We start from the raw sequence: 26,802 nt of genomic DNA on the forward strand, positions 1-26,802 counted from the left end.
TGTGTCTGCATCATTAACATGGTACAGTGATGTCTGATGGCTTTGTTAGACCTACTGAATGCAAAATATAATTGAAGGACCTAATTTTGTTCTACAAACCAAAAATCCAGCTAACCCACCAACCACCCAGATGAACAGAAGTCTGGCACCTGTGGCTCTGTTAAAAATAATAATAATAATAATAATAATTTGTGAAATTTGATGTCTGTGCACTAATGGACATTACATGCTTCCTCAGAGAATTGGCAGTGTATCAATTCTGAGTGTATCACCCTGAGTATTTTTTGAACTCAGGGTGTCATTATCTGTTTCTAGTCTAGACCTTAAGGCTATAGGGCTTTTAAGATGTAGACAAAGGAGACCTGGTGTGAAAAATGAGGAGCCCTGTTTTCTTTCACCAGGTTATCTGGGAACATAGGGAAGTTACACATTTCTCTGAACCTGATGTTTTCATTGGTAGAACAAGGGTGTGGATGGACCCCCTGGGATCACTACCTTCACTGGTGAAAAAACAAGGCTATTCGATAGATCAAGGCTGTTAAGAAAAGCTTGTGTTCACATGAAAAAGTGCTCAACATTACTCATTATCATTATCAGAGAAGTGCAATTCAAAACCACAATGAGGTACCATCTCACGCCAGTCAGAATGGCTGCCATCAAAAAGTCTACAAACAATAAATGCTGGAGAGGGTGCGGAGAAAAGGGAACCCTCTTACTCTGTTGGTGGAAATGCAAACGAGTACAGCTACTATTGAGAACAGTTTGGAGATTCCTTAAAAAACTGGAAATAGAACTGCCATACGACCCAGCAATCCCACTGCTGGGCGTACCACCAAGGAAACCAGAATGGAAAGAGACACGTGTACCCCAGTGTTCATCGCGGCACTGTTTATAATAGGCAGGACATGGAAGCAACCTAGATGTCCATCAGCAGATGAATGGATAAGAAAGCTGTGGTACATATACACAATGGAGTATTACTCAGCCATTAAAAAGCATGCATTTGAATCCGTTCTAATGAGGTGGATGAAACTAGAGCCTATTATACAGAGTGAAGTAAGTCAGAAAGAAAAACACTAATACAGTATACTAACGCATATATATGGAATTTAGAAAGATGGTAACAATGACCCTATGTGCGAGACAGCAAAAGAGACACAGATATAAAGAATAGACTTTTGGACTCTGTGGGAGAGAGCAAGGGTAGAATGATTTGAGAGAATAGCATTGGAACATGTATATTACCATATGTGAAATAGATCTCCAGTCCAGGTTCGATGCATAAGACAGGGCACTCAGGGCTGGTGCACTGGGACAACACTGAGGGATGAGATGGGGGAGGGTGGGGGATTCAGGATGGGGGACACATGCATACCCAAGGCTGATTTGTGTCAAAGTATGGCAAGAACCACTACAATATTGTAAAGTTATTAGCCTCCAATTAAATAAATTAACTAATTAAAAATAATAAAAAAGAAAAAGTTGTGTTCAAACATAAAAATTGGGAGATGGATAGCTTTGATTTATGTACACAGAAATATACCAATGTTGCACTCAAACACCTGTAAGACCAAATCTTTGCCCTCAGTAAGCTGTTGTCCTTCTAGGGTAAGCATCACACATTCATGACACCAACTCTTAACCAGGACTCTTGCCAAGTCATTTCACTTCGAGTGTATGCTTAACATTTGTGGAGAAAGGAAGAGAAGAAAACAGAGAGTTTTATTTGCCCTCCTGCCTTAGCATCAAAAAGGAGCTTGAAAGTGGAGGCCGTAGCTGTCAGAGTAATTCCACTGATTTTGCTTAATATGTTTGGAGAAAAAGCTATAGAGTAATGTACTTTGCAATAAAAAATATAACTTCTATTTTAACTTTTATGTTAAAATAAAGAGGCAGTATGTAGTAGAAAGGTGTGTGGTCCCTGGAATCAGATTGCCTGGGTTTGAATCCCCAAATTCTAACTGTGCTTTTAGGCAAGTGACCTAAATTATTTTTCCACGTCCGTAGGATCAGAATGATAATAGCATCCACCCCATAGGGTTCTCATAAGATGAGAATAAGTTAGTACATACAAAAGCCTATGATGGTACCAGACATTAAGTGAGTGCTCAAGGAACGCAGCTACTACTAACTTATGAAAATACTTAGTTGATCCTCAAAGAACGCCTAGTAAATAGAAGTACCGTTCACTTCATAAAGTTGATGATTAAGATGGCTATTAAGTTTGAAGCCACAGTTAACTTCACTTCAAAACATTGTGGAAGTGAATGTATCTTATACACAGAAACCATTTTGAAGGGTGTTTTTAAGTCCTGATGTACTTGACTGGAGAAATGATGAAATATGAGTATACCATGTTTATACTGTAGCTTTGTTCGTACCTTATGAAAGTCATAAGCTTTGAAGTTTTCAGTAGAAAATCAGGAATTTAATCTTCTTTGTGGGGCTTCCCAGTGGCTCAGACAATAAAGAATCTACCTGCAATGCGGGGGACCCAGGTTCGATCCTTGGGAGGTGAAAGGATAGATTTAGGTAAAGTACAGTTGGCTTTCTGTGTCTGGGGTTCCATTTCCACAAATTTCAACTAACCAGGGATTGAAAATATTTGGGAAAAATAAGTCCAGAAAGTTTCAAAATGCAAAAATTGAATTTGCCACATACTAGCAGCTATTTTCATAACGTTTACATTGTATTAGGTACTCTAGAAATGATTCAAAGTGTACAGGAGAGTGTGTATAGTTTGTAGACAAACACTATACCATTTTATATAAGGGGCTTTAGCATCCTTGGATTTTGATATTTGACACTGTTATTTGGTATCAATTCCCCACGAATACCAATGGACAACCATATCAGTATACAAAGTCTTTACTAATTAATTTCAGAATATTTTTTCATTTATCAAACTCCATAGTTTCACTATAAAGAAGTAGAAGCAGTGATTGATTTTCTTTTCTAAGGCTCCAAAATCACTGAGGATAGTGACTGCAGCCATGAAATTAAAAGACACTTGTTCATTGGAAAGAAAACCTATGACAAACCTAAACAGCATATTAAAAAGCAGAGATGTCACTGTGCTGGCAAAGGTCCATATCGTCAAAGCTATGGTTTTTCCAGTAGTCATGTATGGATATGAGAGTTGGTCCATAAAGAAGGCTGAGTGCTCAAGAGCTGATGCTTTGGAACTGTGGTGCTGGAGAAGACTCTTGAGAGTCCCTTGGACTGCAAGTAGATCAAACCAGCCAATCCTAAAGGAAATCAATCCTGAGTATTCATTGGAAGGACTGATACTGAAGCTGAAGCTCTAATACTTTGGTCACCCAATGCAAAGAATTGACTCATTGGAAAAGACCTTAATACTGGGAAGGATTGAAAGCAAAAGAAGAAGTGGGTAGCAGAGGATGAGATGGTTAGATTGCACCACCAACTCAATGGACATGAATTTGAGCAAACTGAGCGATAGTGGAGGACAGAGGAGCCTGGCGTGCTGCAGTCCTTGGGATCACAAAGAGGCAGACATGACTTAGCAATCGAACAACAATAGTAGTTTCACTTCATTTGTAATAATTTGCAAGATATATGAAGTTTATATTAAATTTCATGAAGAAAGATGTAAGCCCTACTTCACTTTTATTTATATATTTGGTAAGCAGTGTTTTTTTTTTTAACCTTAAATGATGGAACAGTGAAAATGTGAAATGTCTCAAATTGATAAATTCAGTCAGAATCAAAGGAACTACAAGCTAATATGTGTTCTAATAAGGCATCCTAGTTTTGCATTCAGTAACAGTATTTTTTAATTATTATTTAGACCATTCCCGAGTTGACTTTCTTTGATTCCAAATTTCTGCTATATTGGTCATGTAAAAAAACTGCATTACAAGCATTTGGCATGTCTTTCCCCTTTCTTACTCATATCTTGCACAGTTTCTGGAAACAGTTGGTAAAATTATTTGATTAAAGACTATTTTGGTTAAAATAAACCTATAAGTAGAGAATTAAAGGGAGTGCTCATACCATTAATAAAAATTCAGATGTCAATTTAGGAACTATTTCTCGCCAAACACTCTGCTGTCAGAAACACAAAATAAATAATATTCAGTCATACCTACTTGGAGCTCACAAGCCAAGTCGGAGGTTTGTGGCTGTAATCAAAGATGAGATAAGGAGGTAAGAAACACACCGTCAGAGAATCATAATGCTTTCATTGTTGCAGTGCTCAGAAAAGGTGGCTTCATGGAATAGCTAGCATTTGACATAAATCTCAAAGGAGGGATAGTGTTGCAGTACATGGACAAGATGAGTGGCTAAGACGGAGAAGGGTCCTGGGATTTTACTGGTGACTTTAGTGAGCAAGCTCAGTGTTGTCTAAGTGCCCTGGTATTGAGAGGAGTCCCCAGTGCAGCCCTTCCCTACTTCCCGTTTTGCAAGCAGCCAGTTTCTAGTCATCAGGACAGAGACTGTTCTCATCATGTGGTATCTATGAATGGCCCCTTGGTTGGAAATACCATTTCAGCCGAATACACTGTCTTCAGTTTTCAGCTGTGTAACATCAAGAAGAGGCAGCAGAGCATAATAGTTAAGAGTTGGGATGTTGAAATCATGCTGCCTGGTTTGCAGTCCTGGTGTTCTCCCTTCCTGGCTGTGTGACCTTTGAGAAGTCAGCGAACCTCTCTGGGCTTATTTCCTCATTTGAAGGAAAATTAGGGATGATGTTAATAGTACCTACTTTGTTGCGTGGAATAGTTTTCACTGAATGACTTTCTGCTTGTAAAGGGCTCAGAACAGCTGTTAGCCCAGAGCAAGTACTCCAGAAATGTTGTAAAGAAATTGGCCCCATGGGCTGTCCTCCTCTCTCGAGGATGATGTGCTAAGTGGAGCTCAGGGAGCTGCTTCTGGATGTCTCTCCCTGCATCTGCCTCCTCTATCATTTAGGACCCCTGTGCCATGTGAGTGACACCTGGCAATAAAACAGAAGACCTCAACACTCTGATTCTCTGCTTTTATGGCACATTTTATTAGTCTTACTTTGACAAAGAACGCTTTCAGCCTTATTGTATAAGGACAATAAAACAGATTCTGTGGGTGGTAGTTTTTACTAGCTTTCCATTCTCATTTTCAGGCTTGATGGCTATAAAAGGTTTCCATGTCCAAACAAGTGTAGTGTGGAACACATCTAGGCAGAGAAATGCATGCTAATTCTGTGGAATTTGAGAGGAGGCTTTTGAGAGAGTGTTGCACTAGGTTTGTGTCCTGGTTTTGCCACTTAGCAACAGTCTGGAATTGGGCAAGCTAATCCTGAGGCCTCTCGGTCCAATAGAGGTTCCTCCCTTGCAGAGTTGCTTTCTCATCTGGAATCTTTCTGGGATTCTCTGGTGATTCTGAGTACCCTCCAACCACAACTTAGGATCCAGCCAGCCCCTGGTTCTGACAACAGGCTCCACAGTGCGGTGGTTATCCTCAACCCTGTTGTCTGTGTCCTTTTGAGTTTATGCTTTCCTTAACAAAATTCCTCTTCTGCCTGTTTAGTGCTGTATTCATAAAGGCACATAGGTAAATTCATGCACCCATCAGACCTATCACCCATCACCCAATTCAGTGCACCCAAAACATAGCCATCTTTAACCAGACATCCTCTAAGTTTTTAAAGAAACATTCTTTTAACTGTATTTCTCTTACCATGACCACAGTGTCTTGAAATTTCTCTTTAAGAATAAATTTAATGCTTCCCTTCTCCAGTCCCTTCTTCCAGTAATATAATCTGATAATTCATCCTTTGATTATTGTTTTTAAATATTTTGTACTAAATTGCCCCTTAAGAACAGTAGCATTTAACTGGGCATTCAGTTCAGTTCAGTTCAGTTGCTCAGTCGTGTCCAACTCTTTGCAACCACATGAACCGCAGCACGCCAGGCCTCCCTGTCCATCACCAACTCCCGGAGTTCACCCAAACCCATGTCCACTGTGTCGATGATGCTATCCAACTGTCTCATCCTCTGTTGTCCCCTTCTCCTCCTGCCCTCAATCTTTCCTAGTATCAGGGTCTTCAAATGAGTCAGCTCTCCGCATCAGGTGGCCAAAGTATTGGAGTTTCAGCTTCAACATCAGTCGTCCAGGACTGATCTCCTTTAGCATGGACTGACTGGATCTCCTTGCAGTCCAAGGGACTCTTCAAGAGTCTTCTCCAACACCACAGTTCAAAATAATCAATTCTTTGGCTCTCAGCTTTCTTTATAGTCCAACTCTCACATCCATAGATGACTACTGGAAAAGCCATAGCCTTGACTAGACGGACCTTTGTGGGCAAAGTAATGTCTCTGCTTTTTAATATGCTGTCTAGGTTGGTCATAACTTTCCTTCCAAGGAGCAAGCATCTTTTAATTTCATGGCTGCAATCACTATCTGCGGTGGTTTTGGAGCCCAGAAAAATAAAGTCTGACACTATTTCCACTGTTTCCCCATCTATTTCCCATGAAGTGATGAGACCGGATGCCGTGATCTTAGTTTTCTGAATGTTGAGCTTTAAGCCAACTTTTTCACTCTTCTCTTTCACTTTCATCAAGAGGCTCTTTAGTTCTTCTTCACCTTCTGCCATAGGGTGATGTCATCTGCATATCTGAGTTTATTGATATTTCTCCCAGCAATCTTGATTCCAGCTTATGCTTCCTCCAGCCCAGTGTTTCTCATGATGTACTCTTCATATAAGTTAAATAAGCAGGGTGACAGTATACAGCTTTGACGTACGCCTTTTCCTATTTGTTCCATGTCCAGTTCTAACTGTTGCTTCCTGACCTTCATACAGGTTTCTCAAGAGGCAGGTCAGGTGGTCTGGTATTCCCATCTCTTTCAGAATTTTCCACAGTTTATTGGGCATTGTTTGCCCAAATTTCCCCAATGAAATTTACAGCAATTATTTATGTTGTTAACAATACTTCTTTTATTCTAAAATCATACTTTTTGAATTCTTAACTTTTGCTTGTATCTCCATGAGTTGGAATTGACCAAAGTAATTTGTTTAGTAATGGTTAAAGAGTAATGTATTTTCAGAACTTTTGATTATCTGAGAATGTTTTACTTTTATTTTTTTTTAACAGATGAAAGCAGTTTGGTTGGCAGTAGCTTTCTTTGATGAAATGTTCTCTCTTTTCTATAAATTTAGTGATGCAAAGGAGAAGTTAAGACCACTGGATATTTGTTCCTTTGATAGTGACATATTTTCAATTGATTTGTATGTTGACTTTTTTTGTTTTTGTGCATGGATATTGAAGGATTTTTTTTTTAACCCAAGGATTCAAAATTGGTCAGGATGTGGCTTTGAATTGATATTGTTCAGAATACAATGTTGACCTTATTCTTTTCAGTCAGTTTTTTTTTTCAGTTGTATCTTTGGTTATTCTGTTTAAATCCTTCAGTTGAGTTTTCTCAGAAGCAGCTATAATTAGACTTGATTTTTCTGATTCTCTGGATCTTAGGTCTTCTTTCGTCTATTGGTTCTTTTCTCCAGCCCTATGGAGATGGTTTATCTTCTACATCAATGATTTTTAGCAGGATATGTGTACATTTTTTCCCCTTCCCCCTCATGTGGATAATATTCCTTCACTTCATTTTTAGAATCCTTATATTGCTTTTTTGTTTCACTTATAATCTCTTTTTATCTTACCCAGTAGTCTTACTAATTTGTGGCTTTCTTCTTCTGATTTTAGGAGACATATCTAACAACGCCAAATGCTTTTCTAAAAATGACATCGGATTCCTCCACGGAGTTAACTTTAGGAGATGGTTCTTTCTTTGGATCGTTAGCATGCTCTTTTCTTTCCATATTTATGCAATAAATACTTCTTAGTAGACCTGTATTGACATTTAGATTTTTTTCATTCCTGAATTTGGAAATATCCATCTAGACCTGCTCACAGAGAAGATGCATAGATTGACTTTTACCCCACTCTCTGTTCTCTTTTTTGCTAGTAAAAGTCCTCTTTTAGCTCTCTGACCTTGTAGCAGGTTGATGACTATAGGCCTTGGTCTACTTTCAGTGGACCAGAAGAATTTCACATAAAGCAGCTATCTCTATATCTTGTTCTCTGTCAGTTAAATGAGTTGTAAGAACTCCAACCTCCAGAACGCAACATCACCATGAATCATTTTGCCCCTAAGTCACCTTCTCTGTAACTGGAACTCCTGGGGTGCTAAATACTTCCTTTTTTCTTACTCATCTTTTGAACAGTCATGAATTGACAAGGTGGGGGGATTCTCCTCCTGCCTCAAAAGTTTCATTCATGACAGAGGGCTGTCTAGGTTTCTGATTGATGCAGATTTTTGCATTTCTGTACAAGATGGCAGAAAGTGGAGACAGGAAGATATACTGAGATTTTCCTACTTCCTTTAAGACCAATAGCTTGTTTCTTGTTGCCTCTAATTATATTTTTATTTCTAATTTTGTTCTTTTTTTTTTTTTCTTCTGTAAATTCTTTGATTCCTGCAATAGGTACAAGGTCATTTTTTCCTTTTTGTGGTTGCATGCACCTTTATTTACCTTTCTTTTTAATAGATATTTTAGTGGGAGGTTGAGAGGGGTTGTGTTAATGGCTGGTAGCTAGGCACCATTTAAAACTGTAACTTACATGAAACTACAAAAATAAAACAAAGGACTTCCTGAATTTGGAAAAATCCTTGAAAATATTGCTTCTGTAGATATTTGGTGGAAATAAACTCTGCCTTATAGATATTCATTACAAATTGTTATTCAAATGATGGAGGCATTCATGTTCCTATAATACAACCTATGTCTTATGAAAGCTGGGTCATTTTGTGAAAGAAAATGTAGTTACATGAGTGATTATAGAGGTTCCAATGACTTTCATAAAGTTTCTTTATTATCTGTAAAAACTGCCTGATCTAAGTATCTTATACAGTTAATGGGGCTCTCACGGCAAGTATACTGGGGGTTTGCTGTTCCTTCCTCCAGCGGATCATGTTTTGTCAGAACTCTCCACTATGATTCATCCATCTTGGGTGCCCTGCATGGCACGGCTCATAGCTTCATTGAGTTATGCAAGTCCCTTTGATGTGACAAGGCCATGAAGGGGAGGTGAAGAGGGCAAAGGAGAAGAGGGCAACAGAGGAGGAGATGATTGAATGACATCACTGATGCAATGGACATGAACTTGGGCGAACTCCAGGAGATGATGAGGGACAGGAAAGCCTGGCATGCTGCAGTCCATTGGGTCACAAAGAGCTGGGCATGACTTGGTGACTGGAAACAAATGTTCTAGAGCTGAAACAGCTGTTTAAATCATTTAGTCTAGGAGTTGTGAATTCACTTGTCTTCAGAGACCAAAAAGTGACTTGCAAATGCGTGAATTAGGCTGGTTTAATACAATCATGAGTCAGAGGAACTAGAGAGAAGTAGAAATTATTTTTTCCATCAAATCCTTAGGATATCAATATATCAAAACAGTATAAATATCAAAAACAGTATATTATAAACCACTCTCCCATTATAGAGATGGAATTGAGGTCAAGAGATATCAATAGGTTTGCTCAAATTTAAGAGAATCTATGAATCTTGACCAGAACCAGCTATATAATTCTAGGAACCAATGAACAATAAAATATGGAGCTCCTTGTTCAACAAGTATTAAGAATTTTAAGATAGTAACCGCAAAACATTAAACCTAGCATCATGCTCTGTGTAACTGCATGAGATACAAACCCTTAGAGCCATACCAGGTCTTCACTTCTGATTTAGAATTTATACATCCTAACAGAAGAAATACACAGATACTCTCACCCGCAGCCACCAGAAAAATTGATAATGGAGATGGGGTTAAAATTAAGGCCTTGACTTTGACACTGCAGTAAGTAAACTGACTTTACTTAAAAGAAGGCTTTTGTAAGAAGTTTTAGAATCATTGCTTTTTGTTCCTGTCTGAATTCAGGTTTTATGGATTATTAGTTGATGATTTTCAATCCTAAAGTTCAAAACTCTTCTCTAAAGGTTACTTCTGACTTGAATTCCAGGATGTTTGAAGAGTCAGTCAGTCCAGGAATGAAACTCAGGGACATTTGGTTCTACAATCGAGTCTTACTCAGCTCTCTGAGCTCACTGCTATTGTTCTTTTCTTCTTACCTCAAAAGAGCTTTGTAACCTGAATCATCTCCTCAAATAACCTTTACAAAAAATCTTACCTGTTATGGTTTATCAGAAGGGAAGGGAAAGGGATAAATTAGAACGGAATTAACATATACACACTACTATATATAAGATAGATAAACAACAAGGACCTACTGTATAGCACAGGGAAATCTACTCAATAAGTTGTAATAACCTGTAAGGGAAATTAATCTGAAAAAGATATATATATATATATATATATAGAGAGAGAGAGAGAGACCATGCTCTACACCATATATCATGATGGTGCAATCACTCACCTAGAGCCAGAAATCCTGGAATGTGAAGTCAAGTGGGCCTTAGAAAGCATCACTATGAACAAAGCTAGTGGAGGTGATGGAATTACAGTTGAGCTAGTTCAAATGCTGAAAGATGATGCTGTGAAAGTGCTGCACTCAATATGCCAGCAAATCTGGAAAACTCAGCAGGGGCCACAGGACTGGAAAAGGTAAGTTTTCATTCCAATCCCAAAGAAAGGCAATATCAAAGAATGCTCAAACTACTGCACAATTGCACTCATCTCACACACTACTAAAGTAATGCTCAAAATTCTCCAAGTGAGGCTTCAGCAATATGTGAACCATGAACTTCCAGATGTTCAAGCTGGTTTTAGAAAAGGCAGAGGAACTAGAGATCAAATTGCCAACATCCGCTGGATCATCGAAAACTCAAGAGAGTTCCAGAAAAACATCTATCTCTGCTTTATTGATTATGCCAAAGCCTTTGACTGTGTGGATCACAATAAACTGTGGAAAATTCTGAAAGAGATGGGAATACCAGACCACCTGACCTGCCTCTTGAGAAACCTATATGCAGGTCAGGAAGCAACAGTTAGAACTGGACATGGAACAACAGACTGGTTCCAAATAGGAAAAGGAGTACATTAAGGCTGTATATTGTCACCCTGCTTATTTAAATTCTATGCAGAGTACATCATGAGAAACGCTGGGCTGGAAGAAGCACAAGCTGGAATCAAGATTGCCAGGAGAAATATCAATAACCTCAGATATGCAGATAACACCCTCCTATGGCAGAAAGTGAAGAGGAACTCAAAAGCCTCTTGATGAAAGTGAAAGAGGAGAGCAAAAAAGTTGGCTTAAAGCTCAACATTCAGAAAACGAAGATCATGGCATCCGGTCCCATCACTTCATGGCAAATAGATAGGGAAACAGTGGAAACAGTGTCAGACTTTATTTTGGGGGGCTCCAAAATCACTGCAGATGGTGATTGCAACCACAAAATTAAAAGACGAGTAATCCTTGGAAAGGAAAGTTGTGACCAACCTAGATAACATATTAAAAAGCAGAGATATTATTTTGCCAACAAAGGTCCATCTAGTCAAGGCTATGGTTTTTCCAGTGGTCATGTATGGATATGAGAGCTGGACTGTGAAGAAAGCTGAACACTGAAGAATTGATGCTTTTGAACTGTTGTTGGAGAAGACTCTTGAGAGTCCCTTGGACTGTAAGGAGGTCCAACCAGTCCATCCTAAAGGAGACCAATCCTGGGTGTTCGTTGGAAGGACTGATGCTGAGGCTGAAACTCCAATACTTTGGCTACCTCAGGCAAAGAGTTGACTTATTGGAAAAGACCCTGATGTTGGGAGGGATTGGGAGCAGGAGAAGGGGACAACAGAGGATGAGATGGCTGGATAGCATCAGCGACTCGATGCACATGAGTTTGGGTGAACTCCGGGAGATGGTGATGGACAGGGAGGCCTGGCGTGCTGTGATTCATGGAGTCACAGAGTCAGACACGACTGAGCGACTGAACTGAACTGAACTGAGACCATATATATAATTATGGTCTACAGTCCATGGCAGTCGCAAAAGGGTCGGACATGATTTAGTTAGGAAACAAAAACAGTGTGTATATATAATGTATAACGTATCACTGTTCTGTACACCTGAAATTAACATGACATTGTAAGTCAACTATACTTCAACTGAAAATAAATCAGACTCAAAGAGCAAAAAAAAATTCTTATTTGAAATTTTTACATGGCTTGGAAACACAGAAAGCAAATTTCCTCATCACAAAGTTGACTAGTCACTTTCTCCTTTGTGTTCATTTACAACTTGTAACTCAAGATACCATAAGCAGCATGATCTCAGGAATTCTGTTTTGTGACATCAACCAGTTTTTAAAGGCACAACTATTTACACTCAGAAAAATAAAAGAATGAAATTGGGAATTGAGTACCAGGTTGAGGTTTTTTGCAGGAACCATATATTATATATATGCACACATACTATGTATATAAGTTATATAAAGTCTTGGTATTTATGTAAAGTCTTTAAAAGAGATAAACATTCAATTCATCTAACATTGAAAGAGACCTTAAAGATTTTCCCCCTTAAAAAAGTGACCATCTAACAGCTGAACAGAGTTTGGGATAGTATAAGGTTGTTGCTAACAGTTGTACATCAGATGGATGGTTTGAATTCCAGATAGGTTCCTTTAGTGATATCCAGAAATATGCCAATAAAAATTTGTTAAAAGATGAAGGGAAAAACTATTACCTACTTTAAAAATACTAAAGTTTTCTTTAAAAACATGAACATCAGTTAAGTCATTTACTTAATCTCTGAATCAGGCAAAGAATTCCAAACTATCTTATATACCTTCATATTGTTCAAATCTATCCTTTCATGAGCCATGAACTAGAGGAAATTCACATGCTGAGAGAAGAAAAGATGAGTGAAGAGGCAAACATAATAACTGAATGAAAGAAAAATTGTTACACATATAATTATTAATATTTAAAATATTTACTGTATGCCATTCATGGTAAGTGTACGTGTTTAGCCTGCACTGAAGTCACTGCAGTTGGTGATTGCAGCCATGAAATTAAAAGATGCTTAATCCTTGGAAGGAAAGCTATGACCAACCTATATAGCATATTCAAAAGCAGAGACATTACTTTGCCAACAAAGGTCCGTCTACTCAAGGCTATGGTTTTTCCAGTGGTCATGTGTGGATGTGAAAGTTGGACTGTGAAGAAGGCTGAGCGCCGAAGAATTGATGCTTTTGAACTGTGGTGTTGGAGAAGACTCTTGAGAGTCCCTTGGACTGCAAGGAGATCCAACCAGTCCATTCTGAAGGAGATCAGCCCTGGGATTTCTTTGGAAGGAATGATGCTAAAGCTGAAGCTCCAGTACTTTGGCCACCTCATGCAAAGAGTTGACTCATTGGAAAAGACTCTGATGCTGGGAGGGACTGGGGGCAGGAGGAGAAGGGGCCGACAGAGGATGAGATGGCTGGATGGCATCACTGACTCGATGGACACGAGTCTGAGTGAACTCGGGAGTTGGTGATGGACAGGGAGGCCTGGCGTGCTGCGATTCATGGGGTCGCAGAGAGTCAAACACGACTGAGCAACTGAACTGAAGTCACTAATTATGTTTAATCCCTGGTTGGGGCAAAGGTGTGTGTGGGGGGGTTCTTTTAATGGAATTTTTTTCACACATGTATTTCAGAATGTGCTATGAAATATTTAAACTGAGTATCATAGAATGCTTTTTAAACTTTCCACAGGTGGAAATTTTCATATGGCCTTTATATATTTACCTATGGAATCCGGTACCTGAAAAAGGTAGGATCTGTCAAATTATTTTATATAATTCTCATGTAATTATAAGTCTATATCTCATGTTTTCTGATGTGACAGAAGTAGTATTTTAAACAGTCATAAGACTTGCTAAGAGTTATTTGTACATTTTCTTTGATTTATAAAAATATTGTTGATTTATTCTTTGTAGTAAGTAACTTTTAGGCATATGTAGAAAACAGTTTTGAAAATAATTTGTTTTTCCAGTGATAGATATTGCTAAGTCCTCGGACCACTCTAGTTGGTTGTCTGCTACCCATAGGCTTTAGGAACTTATAAAATTCATCTGAGGCTCGAAAAGAAGTTAGAGTTACCACATCACACAACTTAAAAAGGTCAGTTGTGGCATTGAGTGTTATTATCATAGCCTTTGCCAGTAGAAATTAGAATTTAGTGTCTTGCAAAGCTACCAACAAGGTGACACCAACTGCCAGTGGAAAATTCCATTCCTTTCCTAGACTGTGCTTTGCTATTCTACATAAACGAAGGCACCGTTACCTACGAAAACAACTCTTTGAGGCTGTCATAGTCTTTTTCTTCATTATTTCAGTGCTTAATAGCACTAACAAATTAGGCTGCTTAACTTCGTCTCACGAAGACATATAATAGCAGTAACAAGTTAGGCTGCTTAACTTCAAGTCTCACAATCACACAATAGTGAGTTGGCAGAAGGTGGAACCTTATTTTTAAAAAATATTTTATGGTGTTATCCTTTAAAGTGGTATCAGTGTTATCTTTATTTAGCACATTTTTATTTTTCAAAGTGGGGCATTGTGTCAAGTGACATTCCTTACTTGTAAATTCTCTCTTGTAAATATTTGTATGAAAATTACCTTTTTATTTTTCGAGTCTGAGTTGTAAGATATTGTCTGCCTGTGGCAAATTCTATTATAAATAATGGTTGTTTCCCAGTATCATAGTTTCCTAGAGGAAATATTCTTTTTGCTTGTTCTCTTATCCTTTAGCAACTGCACTTATTTTTCACTTAATAAGACTACATGGCCCAGAGGTTATTTGAATAGATTTAAAAGAATGAACTTCACTTTGTACGCTAAGTATGAAGACATTCTCAACTGGGGTAAATAAATGTGGTGGAAAGTGTTTATTTTGGAGCCCTACTGTTCCCAGTTTTTAAGTTTACTTATCTGGGGGGAAAATGGAAAGAATTGGCTATAGAGCTGTAGAGAGAAAAAATGGCTATAGAGCTTTTATACTTCCAACTTTACTACCTCGGAAGAGGAAATAACTTTGGATGGAATTTCAGCTGACATGGGAGAGCTGGGCATCATGGGAATATTGAGTTGCTAACTGAGGTCAAGGCTTGGAATTCATGTCAGGTTCTGTTGATGATGGTGAGCAAGGAGAGATGGTGAGAGCCAGGAGCACTTTTTTGCCCTTTTCCCTAGATCTGCAGGATGCAGTCTCTTTTAAAAGCTCTCATTCAGCAAGCCTGGCCATCTGTCATCAGAACAGGAAGCACTTTGACACAGCTCTGCTTCATTCTGTCCCTACACAGACTGAATGGAACCAAATGGAACGATAGTAGTTTTCATTCCCTAGTTCTCAGTGGCTCTGTAGAAGGCAGTAAGAGAGTTTCTCAATAGAATGTTTGCTTGAAAATTGTTGTTCCTTAAACTGTAACCGTTTCAGCTGCTTCTATATGTAATAAATGCTTAAAAATGAAGAGAGCTAGATGTTGTTCTTGTTGGATTAATTTGTATTGGGAGTTTCTTCCTTTGATACTAAGAAGCACTCAGTTTGGGATGAGCTGTATGGTTTAGAGTTTGGTTATAATGCAACATAGAATAGTGTACATGGAATCCATATGACTGAGCTAACTGCAAAGGATATCATAAGCTGTCTTGTCCAACTGTTTCATTTCACAGCTGAGGTAGCGGAAATCCAGAAAGGGTAGGTGGCCTTCTACAGGTCACACAGTGAGTTTATGAAAGGGCTGAATCTGAAGTGAAACACATACTGCTCTCTCTTGTTCTAGTACTTTCCCCCACTTTACCAGCCTGCCTTAACCGCAGCATGATTTTCAGATGACTTCCCTCTTTGGTTAAGCTAGGAAACTTAACCTAATGTAGTTGTTGTTTCTGTTTGTAGAACTTTAACATATTCTAGTTTTTCTGAAGAAAGGCTATATGATGGGAAAAGACCCTATGTGACTAGAAATAGTTTTCATATGCAAGGTATTTAGAAGCATAAGAGAAATATTGATCTCTTGTACCTTTTATCACTTACTCTGTGTTGATTTCCCCTCCATTGTGTCATAGTTCCTATAGTTGATATGTGAACATATTTTCAGAGCAAGACACAGGCTGACTTCCGCATGAATTGTCTCAGGGTCCTGGGCACCTACCTGCCTCTTGTACTGACCCAGTATAGGTGATCAATTGTGTGGCCACCCTATGGATAGTTCTATAATAAAGGATGAAATCATTGGCCCCATATTTTCAGACACCCTACAAAGAAAGTGTGTGTGTGCGCGTGTGTTCACTCATAGGAAATCAACAAAATGTTTTCTGTAGTTTCGTGATGACAGATAAGAGGGTGCACCTCATTGATGGCAAGGAGCTAATGCTTAGGTGTGCAGATGTTATGTGCTGTCTTTGCTTTCTTAGCTCCAAGCTGCCTTTAGAACCAGCAGTAAACCTGATGGTGGAAGCAGACCGTGGCAGGCATAGACCTTACACACACGTTAGTGAGCTATTAGGTGAAGTCATTGTTTTGTTAGTAGGATATATTTAAATAGTAGAATCTAAACTATTTAAATAGTTTTAATAGTCTGCTCCTGTAATTGTTGACACAAGTGACTCTTTGCTCCATAAATATGATTGGCAGAGACAAGTACTTTCATAAAAGAAGACACAGAATTAGTTGAGGTACTCTGAAGTCCCAGCACACAATGTACTCATACAAATTAATACATTTTTCTAGGTCTTGAAAGGAACCATATGTCAAACCTTTGAAAATAGAGTAAGTTATCTCTCACTTATTATTATCTTTTTTCTCATTTGTAGGTGGAAGTTTGTATTGAGTAGAGTTCCTTAAATACTTTCTTTGAGTTCCTTTACTAATTTTTTAAAAATATAGTGTCACAGGGAATCCCTGAGATACGTTCGCAACCAGGACTCAGGTAAATTCTTTTTTTCTATGTAATCTATCCATTAGGCTAATATAGTAACAACTTTTTGACCACAAGGCACATTTTATATCACAGTTTTCTACACATGCATGCGTGTGTGCGTGCTAAGTCACTTCAGTCATGTCTGACTCTTTGTGACCCTGTGGACTGTAGCCCGCCAGGCTACTCTGTCCATGGGGATTCTCCAGGCAAGAATACTAGAGTGGGTTACCATGCCCTCCTCCAGGGGGTCTTCCTGACCCAGGGATCGAACCTGCATCTCTTATGTATCCAGCACTGGCAGGCAGGTCCTTTACCACTAGCATAACCTGGAAAGCCCATACACATGCATATATATAATGAAAATAAAGTTTGCTCAAAATATATCTCTACCTAACTCTCTATCAGTCAGGGTCTCCATTAGGAGACAGAAATCACAGGAGTGATTCTTGGAGTGACTATAATGTAAAGAATTATAAACCAAAAGCAAGTCACTGCTGCTGCTGCTGCTGCTGCTGCTAAGTCGCTTCAGTCATGTCCGACTCTGTGCGACCCCAGAGACGGCAGCCCACCAGGCTCCGCCGTCCCTGGGATTCTCCAGGCAAGAACACTGGAGTGGGTTGCCATTTCCTTCTCCAATGCAGGAAAGTGAAAAGTGAAAGTGAAGTCGCTCAGTCGTGTCCGACTCCTAGCGATCCCATGGACTGCAGCCTACCAGGCTCCTCCATCCATGGGATTTTCCAGGCAAGAGTGCTGGAGTGGGGTGCCATCGCCTTCTCCGGAGCAAGTCACTAAGATGATATTATTCAGAGTAATCGATCTGCTGTTTGCTGCCAGTCTGCCATGAGATAAGGAGCTTGACTTGAATGCAGATCAACTCGCTGCTTCTTTTTTGAGAGAGTCTGTCTCTGAAGAAGAACCGGCAGAACTGAACAGTGCGCTTAGCAACGTAGTTAATTGACATTCTGATGAAACAGTAACAAACATTTCAAGGACTGGAGCTTGTCTGCCCACAACACTTTGCTCAGTGCTGCACTGAGGTCTCATGGAGGCAGTAATGGCAGGAAGAAGCTACAGCTCTGAGGATGGAGGCTTATAGGAAGGGGTTGGGGTTATTAGAACGCGGACACTTGAAGAAGGAACCATGGAGCTAGACAGGCCTTCTGCTGAGAAAACGCTGACCAGCTGTTATGTCTCAGAAACCACAAGGAGGCTGATTCTGAGAATGAGGGAGGAATGCAACCAACTGCAGCTGATGGGATGAACTGTCTGAGGGTGCAGATGCAATGCTGGAGGGTGGGGGTGAGAGTGAGGCTGGGGGTGAAGGCAAGAATGGGAAGCAAAACAGAAAGGAGCCATTCTTTCTTCATCTAGCAGTCTTCCTGCCTCCTCTAGTGCCTACCTAGATTCAGAGCTCAGCAAGGGACCAGCTCCTTGGAGCCAGCTCAAGACCGTCCACCTTATGAAATCATGAGTGAGGGTTAGATGGGGGAGTGAGACTACCTCTAAGGGATAAGTAAAACATGAGAAAAAGAAACAAGCACAGAGTGTTCTCGAAAGGCTGCTGCTATCACTGCTCAGTCATGTCTGACTCTTCACAAACCTTTGGACCGCAGTGCACCACGCTCCTCTGTCCAAGGGATTTTCCAGGCAAGGATCCTGGAGTGGGTTGCCATAGTCCAAAGTGACATTTCTCATTTTTGAATACTGCTTTGGGTTTTTTTCATTTTTATATTTTAGAAATTCTATCAAAGAACAAAGATTTTTGAAGTTTTCTTTTACTCTACCTAATCCAAACTAAATAGCTTTTGGTGGTGCACTATACACTTTGTTAAGAGCATCTCTAATACCACATGTTAACAGAATCAAGCGATGACAGGCATTATTCACTGGGATCTGACCACTAAATAAAATTCTTTTATGCAAAAGAAAAAAAAAACAGACTTCCCACTGTGCTGCATTCTATGATACACTCTGACAACTTACCATAATTTATTTCATTACATTTTAAAAATATGCAGATTGCTACCGATTATATTGACTTCATGACTAACCAGGGGTGAAAACTCACATTTGAAAAGTACCTTGGCCAACTGAGCATTTTACCCATTTCCCTTAAACTTTCTGAACCTGGCCTGAATTACGGCATAACTTCTCATTATTCATTGGGTGTGCTTTTCAAAGGTCAACAAAGAAAGCCAGAATATTCTTCTGGTGTCATGTTTCAAGGTGTTCCCTTTTCCTTGTTGGTTCTTTCTCTTGGAATCTTTCTGAAGTGAAAGCAGCATTGTCATCCTTTTGCCTATTTTGATATGGAAGTAAAAATTGTCCAGTCATTATAATATGGGTCCAATAAGAGTTTTCTTTGTATTGTTCTAAAATTTTGAAATTGCTTACAGCACATTGCTTGTTTAAGGAGGCTTTGACATTAGGAGTTTTACTTAAGAAAAAGGCCCCATCAAATGACAGAATACGGTAGACATTGGAAAGGGACCCTAAAGATCAACTATCTCAAATTTCTCATTTCAGAAAAGAAGAAACAATTTTTAAAAAATCAATTGACCTGCCTGAAGAAAGAATCTCAGTCTTGTGTTTTACAATTTCTAGGTTGTTTAAAAAAAAATAAAATAAAATTTAGAAAACAAGTTTCAAAATCTAGCAGTTCAAGAAATGTTTTTAATTTTTATTAGTAAATTCACCTGACTAGGAAATAGAAGTCATATCACTATGGGAAAACATCATGGGACTAAAGTTTCAGTCTCTGCTCTGCCAGTTGTGCTTAATGTTACCTTTGCTCCCTGAAACCTCATTTTTCTCATCTGTGAAATGGGAAGATGATGCTTGCCTTGGCTTCCTCACCTTGCATATAGGAGTTCTGTGGAAACTCTATAGTACTTTGAAAATGTAAGACATAACACTAATTATTACTGATTTAGAGGGGGCTCTTGGCAGCTGTGAATGTCTGTCTCCTATAATCCTCTAATATGAAGCTTTCCATCTTGTGCTGCCGCTGCCACCTAGTCCAGTGAAATCCTTTGTCCTGACTGCTTTGATGCTTGCAAACAGGTAAATGTGCTGCCTGGAATGGAAATTGTCTGGCGTGACCTGAGGAAATTGCCCTTCAAGGCTTCTCCTTATTGTATCTTCCATATCTCCTTCCCACATCTGTCCTCTTGAATATTTTCTGATTCCCTCATAGCTTTCATTTGCCCTTGACTTATGTCTGGTATCCTATCTGAGAAGAATATTCTGAAGCCAGAGAGAAACTGAAGATAGTGTGTTTCAGTGAGGACCCTGAAGAAGGAGCCAGAAGACCTGGCCATTAATCAGTTTTGCGATGTTAAACAAGTTAGATTCTCTGGGATTGAATCGCTACATCTCTAAAATTAGTAATGTAGTCTAATGCAACATTTTAAATTATTTTTATTTTATTATTTAAATATATATAACATTTAAAAACTCTTACTCCATAATTCAGTGAAGATTTTGAAATAGCTGATCATAATGGCAAGCTGGTACAAACCTGTTTAGAAAGCAAAATGGTGATATAGAATAATAACCAGAAGAATGTTCATATACTGTGACTTAGCAATTCAACTTCTATGAATTTATCCTGAGGAATGAATTATATGGAAGCAAAAAATATACATGTATAAAGTTTTATTACAACTTAAAAATATTTATACACACATACACTTATATGCAAATTATATAGCAAATCCAAAATAGAACATAAAACAACCTTGATGCTTAATATTAGAATTGTTTAAATTGTTGTTATCAAAATGGCAAAATAGCATGCAATGACTTAAAAGTAATGACTATAAAATTACTACATTATTTATAGTGCTAGTAAAACATTAAATAGAGCGTTACATGAAAATAAGTAACAAACTCATTGCTTTGAAAACTCATTGATTTTGCTTTTAAAATCGTATATATATATAGCAAATTGGATGAAATAGGTAAAAATGTTAAGACTTCTTTTAGAGAGGAATTGTGGATGGTTCATTTTTCTCAAAATATCTTTACTATTTTCTTTTTTATTTAAAAAGTTAACCTTAAGATACAGGAATTAGGATGGAAATGACTGTACATGATTTGTGAAATTATGGATTATGAAGTGTTTGCAGTTGTAACTTTTAAAAAGGAGAAAAATTTTTTTGAAGTTGGATTGCATTTAAATGGCAAAGACATATGGAAGTTTCATTAAAAAACTCCCCATCTGTTCTTGTTTGCTTAATCCTGACTGCCCTAGTCCCCACGTTTTCTCTCAGGGCTTCTCTGAGGTCTTATTGCCCAGAATGCCCCACTATGGCCCTAGCACAGACTTCTTTCTTAACTTTTTATTTTGTGTTGAGGTATAGCCAATTGAATTCTTTCTGAAGTGAAGACTCAGACACAACTGGGTGACTGAACAACAACAGCATAGCCAATTAACAATGCTGTGATAGTTTCAAGTGAACAGCAAAGGGACTCAGCCATAGGTCCACATGTATCCACTGTCCCTCGTACTCCACTCCCATCCAGGCTGCCTCATGACACTGAACAGGGTTCCATAGCATAGGCTCTCTAATGAGCTTTTTTAGTTTTCAGTGGGCTTCTGGTAAGATTTAAGCTCCTTTTCCATAACAGATTTACACGGCCTGTGTTAGACAATAAATTCTTCATTTCATATAGTACTTTAAAAACCTCTTTCACAATGCAAGTCCCACCTTTTTTGGGGTAATGCTTTGGAAACATTCTTGGCTTAATGTATAGCCAGAATGAAATTTTGCATCACTAATCATAATCGTAATCTTGATAAGGATAGTTACACTGTGCTGAGTACTCACTGTGGGCCAGACATTCTTATTCATTTCGCATGTGTTGTACGTATAACTCCTCATCCTTATACATGAAGGAACCAAGGCTAGCAAAGGATCAGTAATGTGTCCAAGTCAGTGGGAGGGCTGAGATTTAAATCTAGGTATATTTGCCTATTGGAGAAGGAAATGGAAACCCACTCCAGTATTCTTGCCTGGAGAATCCCAGGGACAGAGGAGCTTGGTGGGCTGTCATCTATCGGGTCGCACAGAGTCAGACACGACTGAAGCAACTTAGCAGCAGCAGCATATTTGGCTATATAGCCTACTTGTATCCAGGCTTAGTTACTGACTGAGTAGGTCTACTGGGCTGATGAGGCTTGAGCAGTGACTAAGGAAAAGCAGAATCTCTGTCTTATAACTGAATTCATATTCAGAACACAGAGTTAAATTTAGTGATTATATTCAAAACGTCCAAATTAAGCATCACATTTGTTTCATTTTTCTGCTTCCAAATGAACTCGCTTTGGTAAAGCTGAGAATTGGTGGCTCTGTATTCTTAGTAATTTAGATCTTATCAGAAATTGTCTCCTAATTTTCTGACGTGTATAGATGTCCCTTTTTATACTAACCAATAATGTACTCGGTTGGCCAAAGGTTCATTTGGGTTTTTCCTTAAGGTGGTATGGACTTTTGGCCAACCCAATAATTATACAATACAATTTATTCTCTCCTTCTATGATACTTTCTATGATGTGACTAGAAAACTTATATACTATTTACAGTAAGAAGCTAGTTGATAAAATTCAGTATTTTCTGTAGCTCAGGAAATGTAAATTGTTGATTGCCTAGAATAAATTAAAACTTCAGATGATAAAACCATTCCTTCAGCACTGAGGTTATAGCTTTTAATCTAATGAGATGGCAACAAATTTGATTTAGGTTGTTTAAACTTTCCCCCATCACTTTTCAGCTTTTTGGCTAAAGTGAAAGTCGCATAGTCATGTTCGAATCTTTGCGACCCCATACAGTCCATGGAATTCTCCAGGCCAGAATACTGGAATGGGTAACCTTTCCCTTCTTCAGGGGATCTTCTTAAACCAGGGACTGAACCGAGGTCTCCCACATTGCAGGCGGATTCTTTACCAACTGAGCTATCAGGGAAGCCCCAAGAATACTGGCGTGGGTTGCCATTTCCTCCTCTACAGGGATCGTCCCAATCCAGGGATTGAACTCAGGTCTCCTGAGTCTCCTGCATTGCAGGCATCCAGATTCTTGACTGCTGAGTCACCTGGGTTTCCTTTTGACTAAGATCAAGTATTCAGTTCAGTTCAGTTTAGACACTTAGTCATGTCCAACTCTGCGATCCCATGAACTGCAGCACTCCAGGCCTCCCTGTCCATCACCAACTCCTGGAGTTCACCCAAACTCATGTCCATTGAGTCAGTGATACCATCCAACCATCTCATCCTCGGTCATCCCCTTCTCTGCCTGCCCTCAATCTTTCCCAGCATCAGGGTCTTTTCCAAGGAGTCAGCTCTTCACATCAGGTGGCCAAAGGATTGGAGTTTCAGCTTCAACATCAGTCCTTCCAATGAACACCCAGGACTGAGCTCCTTTAGGATGGACTGGTTGGATCTCCTTGCAGTCCAAGGGACTCTCTAGAGTCTTCTTTGACACCACAGTTCAAAAGCATCAATTCTTCGGCACTCAGCTTTCTTTATAGTCCAACTCTCATATCCATACATGACTACTGGAAAAACCATAGCCTTGACTAGATCGACCTTTGTTGGCAAAGTAATGTCTCTGCTTTTTAATATGCTATCTACGTTGGTCATAACTTTCCACCCGGTGGCTCAGACAGTAAAGCGTCGGCCTGCAATGCGGGAGACCCAGGTTCAATCCCTGGGTTGGGAAGATACCCTGGAGAAGGAAATGGCAACCCACTCCAGTACTCTTGCCTGGAAAATTCCACGGACTAAGGAGCCTGGTAGGCTGCAGTCCATGGGGTCACAAAGAATTGGACACGACTGAGTGACTTCATTTCACTTTCCTTCCAAGGAGTAAGCATCTTTTAATTTCATGGCTGCAGTCACCATCTACAGTGATTTTGGAGCACAGAAAAATAAAGTCAGCCACTGTTTCCCCATCTATTTGCCATGAAGTGATGGGACCGGATGCCATGATCTTCGTTTTCTGAATGTTGAGCTTTAAGCCAACTTTTTCACTCTCCTCTTTCACTTTCATCAAGAGACTCTTCAGTTGTTCTTCAATTTCTGCCATAAGGGTGGTGTCATCTGCATATCTGAGGTTATTGATATTTCTCCCGGTTATCTTGATTCCAGCTTGGGCTTCCTCCAGCCCAGCATTTCTCATGATGTACTCTGCATATAAGTTAAATAAGCAGGGTGACAATATACAACCATCATGCACTCTTTTTCCTATTTGGAACCAGTTTGTTGTTCCATGTCCAGTTCTAACTGTTGCTTCTTGACCTGTATACAGGTTTCTCAAGAGGCAGGTCAGGTGGTCTGGTATTCCCATCTCTTTCAGAATTTTCCACAGTTTATTGTAATCCACACAGTCAAAGGCTTTGGCATAGTCAATAAAGCAGAGATAGATGTTTTTCTGGAACTCTCTTGCTTTTTCGATGATCCAGCGAATGTTGGGAATTTGATCTCTGGTTCCTCTGCCTTTTCTAAAACCAGCTTGAACATCTGGAAGTTCATGGTTCACATATTGCTTAAGCCTGGCTTGGAGAATTTTGAGCATTACTTTAGTAGTGTGTGAGATGAGTGCAATTGTGTGGTAGTTTGAGCATTCTTTGGCATTGCCTTTCTTTGGAATTGGAATGAAAACTGAGCTTTTCCAGTTCTGTGGGCCACTGCTGATTTTTCCAAATTTGCTGGCATATTGAGTGCAGCACTTTCACAGCATCATCTTTTAAGATTTGAAATAGCTCACCTGGAATTCCATCACCTCCACTAGCTTTGTTTGTAGTAATGCTTGCTACTGCTAAGTCACTTCAGTTGTGTCTGACTCTGTGCAATCCCCAAAACTGCAGCCCACCAGGCTCCCCCATCCCTGGATTCTGCAGGCAAGAACACTGGAGTGGGTTGCCATTTCCTTCTCCAGTGCATGAGAATGAAAAGTGAAAGTGAAGTCGCTCAGTTGTATCCGATTCTTCGAGACCCCATGGACTGCAGCCCACCAGGCTCCTCCGTCCATGGGATTTTCCAGGCAAGAGTACTGGAGGGGGTTGCCATTTCCTTCTCCAGTAGTGATGCTTAACTTTCCCTAAAGAACATCGAGAAACCTTTTACCCACATTTTCATTTTGTGTTCAGGCTTTGTCTTGAGAGAATGACATTCACATCGAGAGCTTTCTCCAGGCCATGCGGTAGAAAGATTTCAGGACTTGTAGGAGTTCATGAAGCTGAAATGGATTTTTGTGGGAAAAGGAGGAGGTGCTTACGTGAATTTCCACGTATATGTGGTGACTTCTGCCTTACTGAGTGATACTTGCTCTTAGGTAATTATATATACAAGGGTTTGTGGAGTTGGTGCTTGATCAAACCATGAATCTTTTCAGCTTCCTTAATAAAATACCAACTTTGTAGAAACTTTCAAAATAAAAGCTGACTTACAGTTCAGAGACTACTGAAATAACCCTGACTTAAATATGATTTCATTATTAAATAGTGCCCTAAAGGCATAGACTTACACTTCTCAAAATGTTTAGAGCTCAACTTGACTATGAAAAACATTGGTCCTCATTTATATGCTGTAACAAAGCTAGTGGCACAGGCTTCCTTTGGCTGACAGCAGTGCCTGAGAACTGGCTTGCATTAGTATTCGTCCCCTGTTTCCGTGGGGAATAGAAAACTAGTCACTCTCAGAAGAGTTCAGGTAATTTGATTTGAAATATTGATCCATGTTTCAAAATCTGTACCTGCACGTTCACTTTGCATTAGTTGAAGCGTCATCTGACGCTTAAAAGTCTTTACTGAACTCAAAAATGGCTTCTTTTCCTTAGGTTTGTTTTTTTAGTAAAATCTGAGAGTTAATGGCTTTCGCATACAATGGTCATCATAATAAAACATTGTCCTCACCAACGATAATGAAACAAACCAGATGTTATTTGCTTTTTAAAAAAAAAAAAAAAAGGAGCTTTCTGGAGGGAAGTAATGAGATGTTCTAGTTCTGCAGCCAATTTCATCTCTCCGGGGAAGACTTGATCTTGGCCATGAGAGGTGGGGTTGGGGGTACTTAGCACAAGGACTGGGTGTGAAGCAGAGGTGGCTAGCCCTCGTTGCTCTGTCTAGAGCTCCATGTGTGGCTCTGAGAAACTGGCTCAAGGAGCATCTGGATACTGGTTCAGCTACAGTTTGCTGTAAGGTGGGACACACGGCCTAGGGTTTTGTTTTTGCCCCCTTCTCCATTATTAGGGCATGTGGGAATGGCCCTTCTGCTAGAGGCCATTGCTGTCATTATTTTAGGGTTTTTTGCGCACCAGTCTGTGATACCAGTCACCTTGGAATGATTTTTCCAAAGCACAGGGAAGATGGCCATTTTGTCCTCAGGGTATTTAGGTTTCTATAAAGCAGTGAACAGTGGAAAGAATAAAGTTTTTGTTTTCAGGCAGAATTAATCTGTCGTGATAGAGGTAGTTGTATGGGAGAGGGCAGGAGAGAGCCTGCTGGAATGCTAAAAGTATTCTAGATCTCGATCTAGGTGATGGTGACATAGGTGAGTATGTATGTAGACAATTGATGCAGGTGTATACATATGGAGACATAGCGTATTTCTGTGCACTCAGATTTGTGCGTCGTAACTGTTTGTAACTTACTCTTCAGTGAGAAAAAATTAATGATGGTGTTTGGTCCTCCTGTAGCTCCATATAAAGCAGCTTCTGCTGGCGCTGACTGCAGATGTGGGCGCAAGACATTTGAGGATCAAAAACTTGTTTAAAGGGCTCTTCCAAGAGCTTGGCCTATTACTGTTGGGAGTTACTGACCTCTCTTCATTCGTTCATTCTTTCATTCAGTGTCTTTTGAGTTCTTACCTATGACAGAGATTATTCT

At 39.4% G+C, this 26,802-nt stretch overlaps 1 protein-coding gene across 3 annotated transcripts in view; it reads left to right on the forward strand.

Moving 5' to 3' along the window:
• The window catches only part of CERS6 (ceramide synthase 6), a 314,768-nt gene that overhangs the window by 154,582 nt on the left and 133,384 nt on the right, over positions 1-26,802 (forward strand). For all 3 annotated transcript variants that reach the window (XM_040229272.1, XM_040229275.1, XM_040229274.1), the window contains exon 4: positions 13,712-13,769. In XM_040229272.1, coding sequence (XP_040085206.1) covers positions 13,712-13,769 — 58 coding nt within the window. The remainder of the gene's footprint in view (positions 1-13,711; positions 13,770-26,802) is intronic.

This window comes from Oryx dammah, unplaced genomic scaffold (genome assembly GCF_014754425.2).
Source record: "Oryx dammah isolate SB20612 unplaced genomic scaffold, SCBI_Odam_1.1 HiC_scaffold_27, whole genome shotgun sequence".
Lineage (NCBI taxonomy): Eukaryota > Metazoa > Chordata > Mammalia > Artiodactyla > Bovidae > Oryx > Oryx dammah.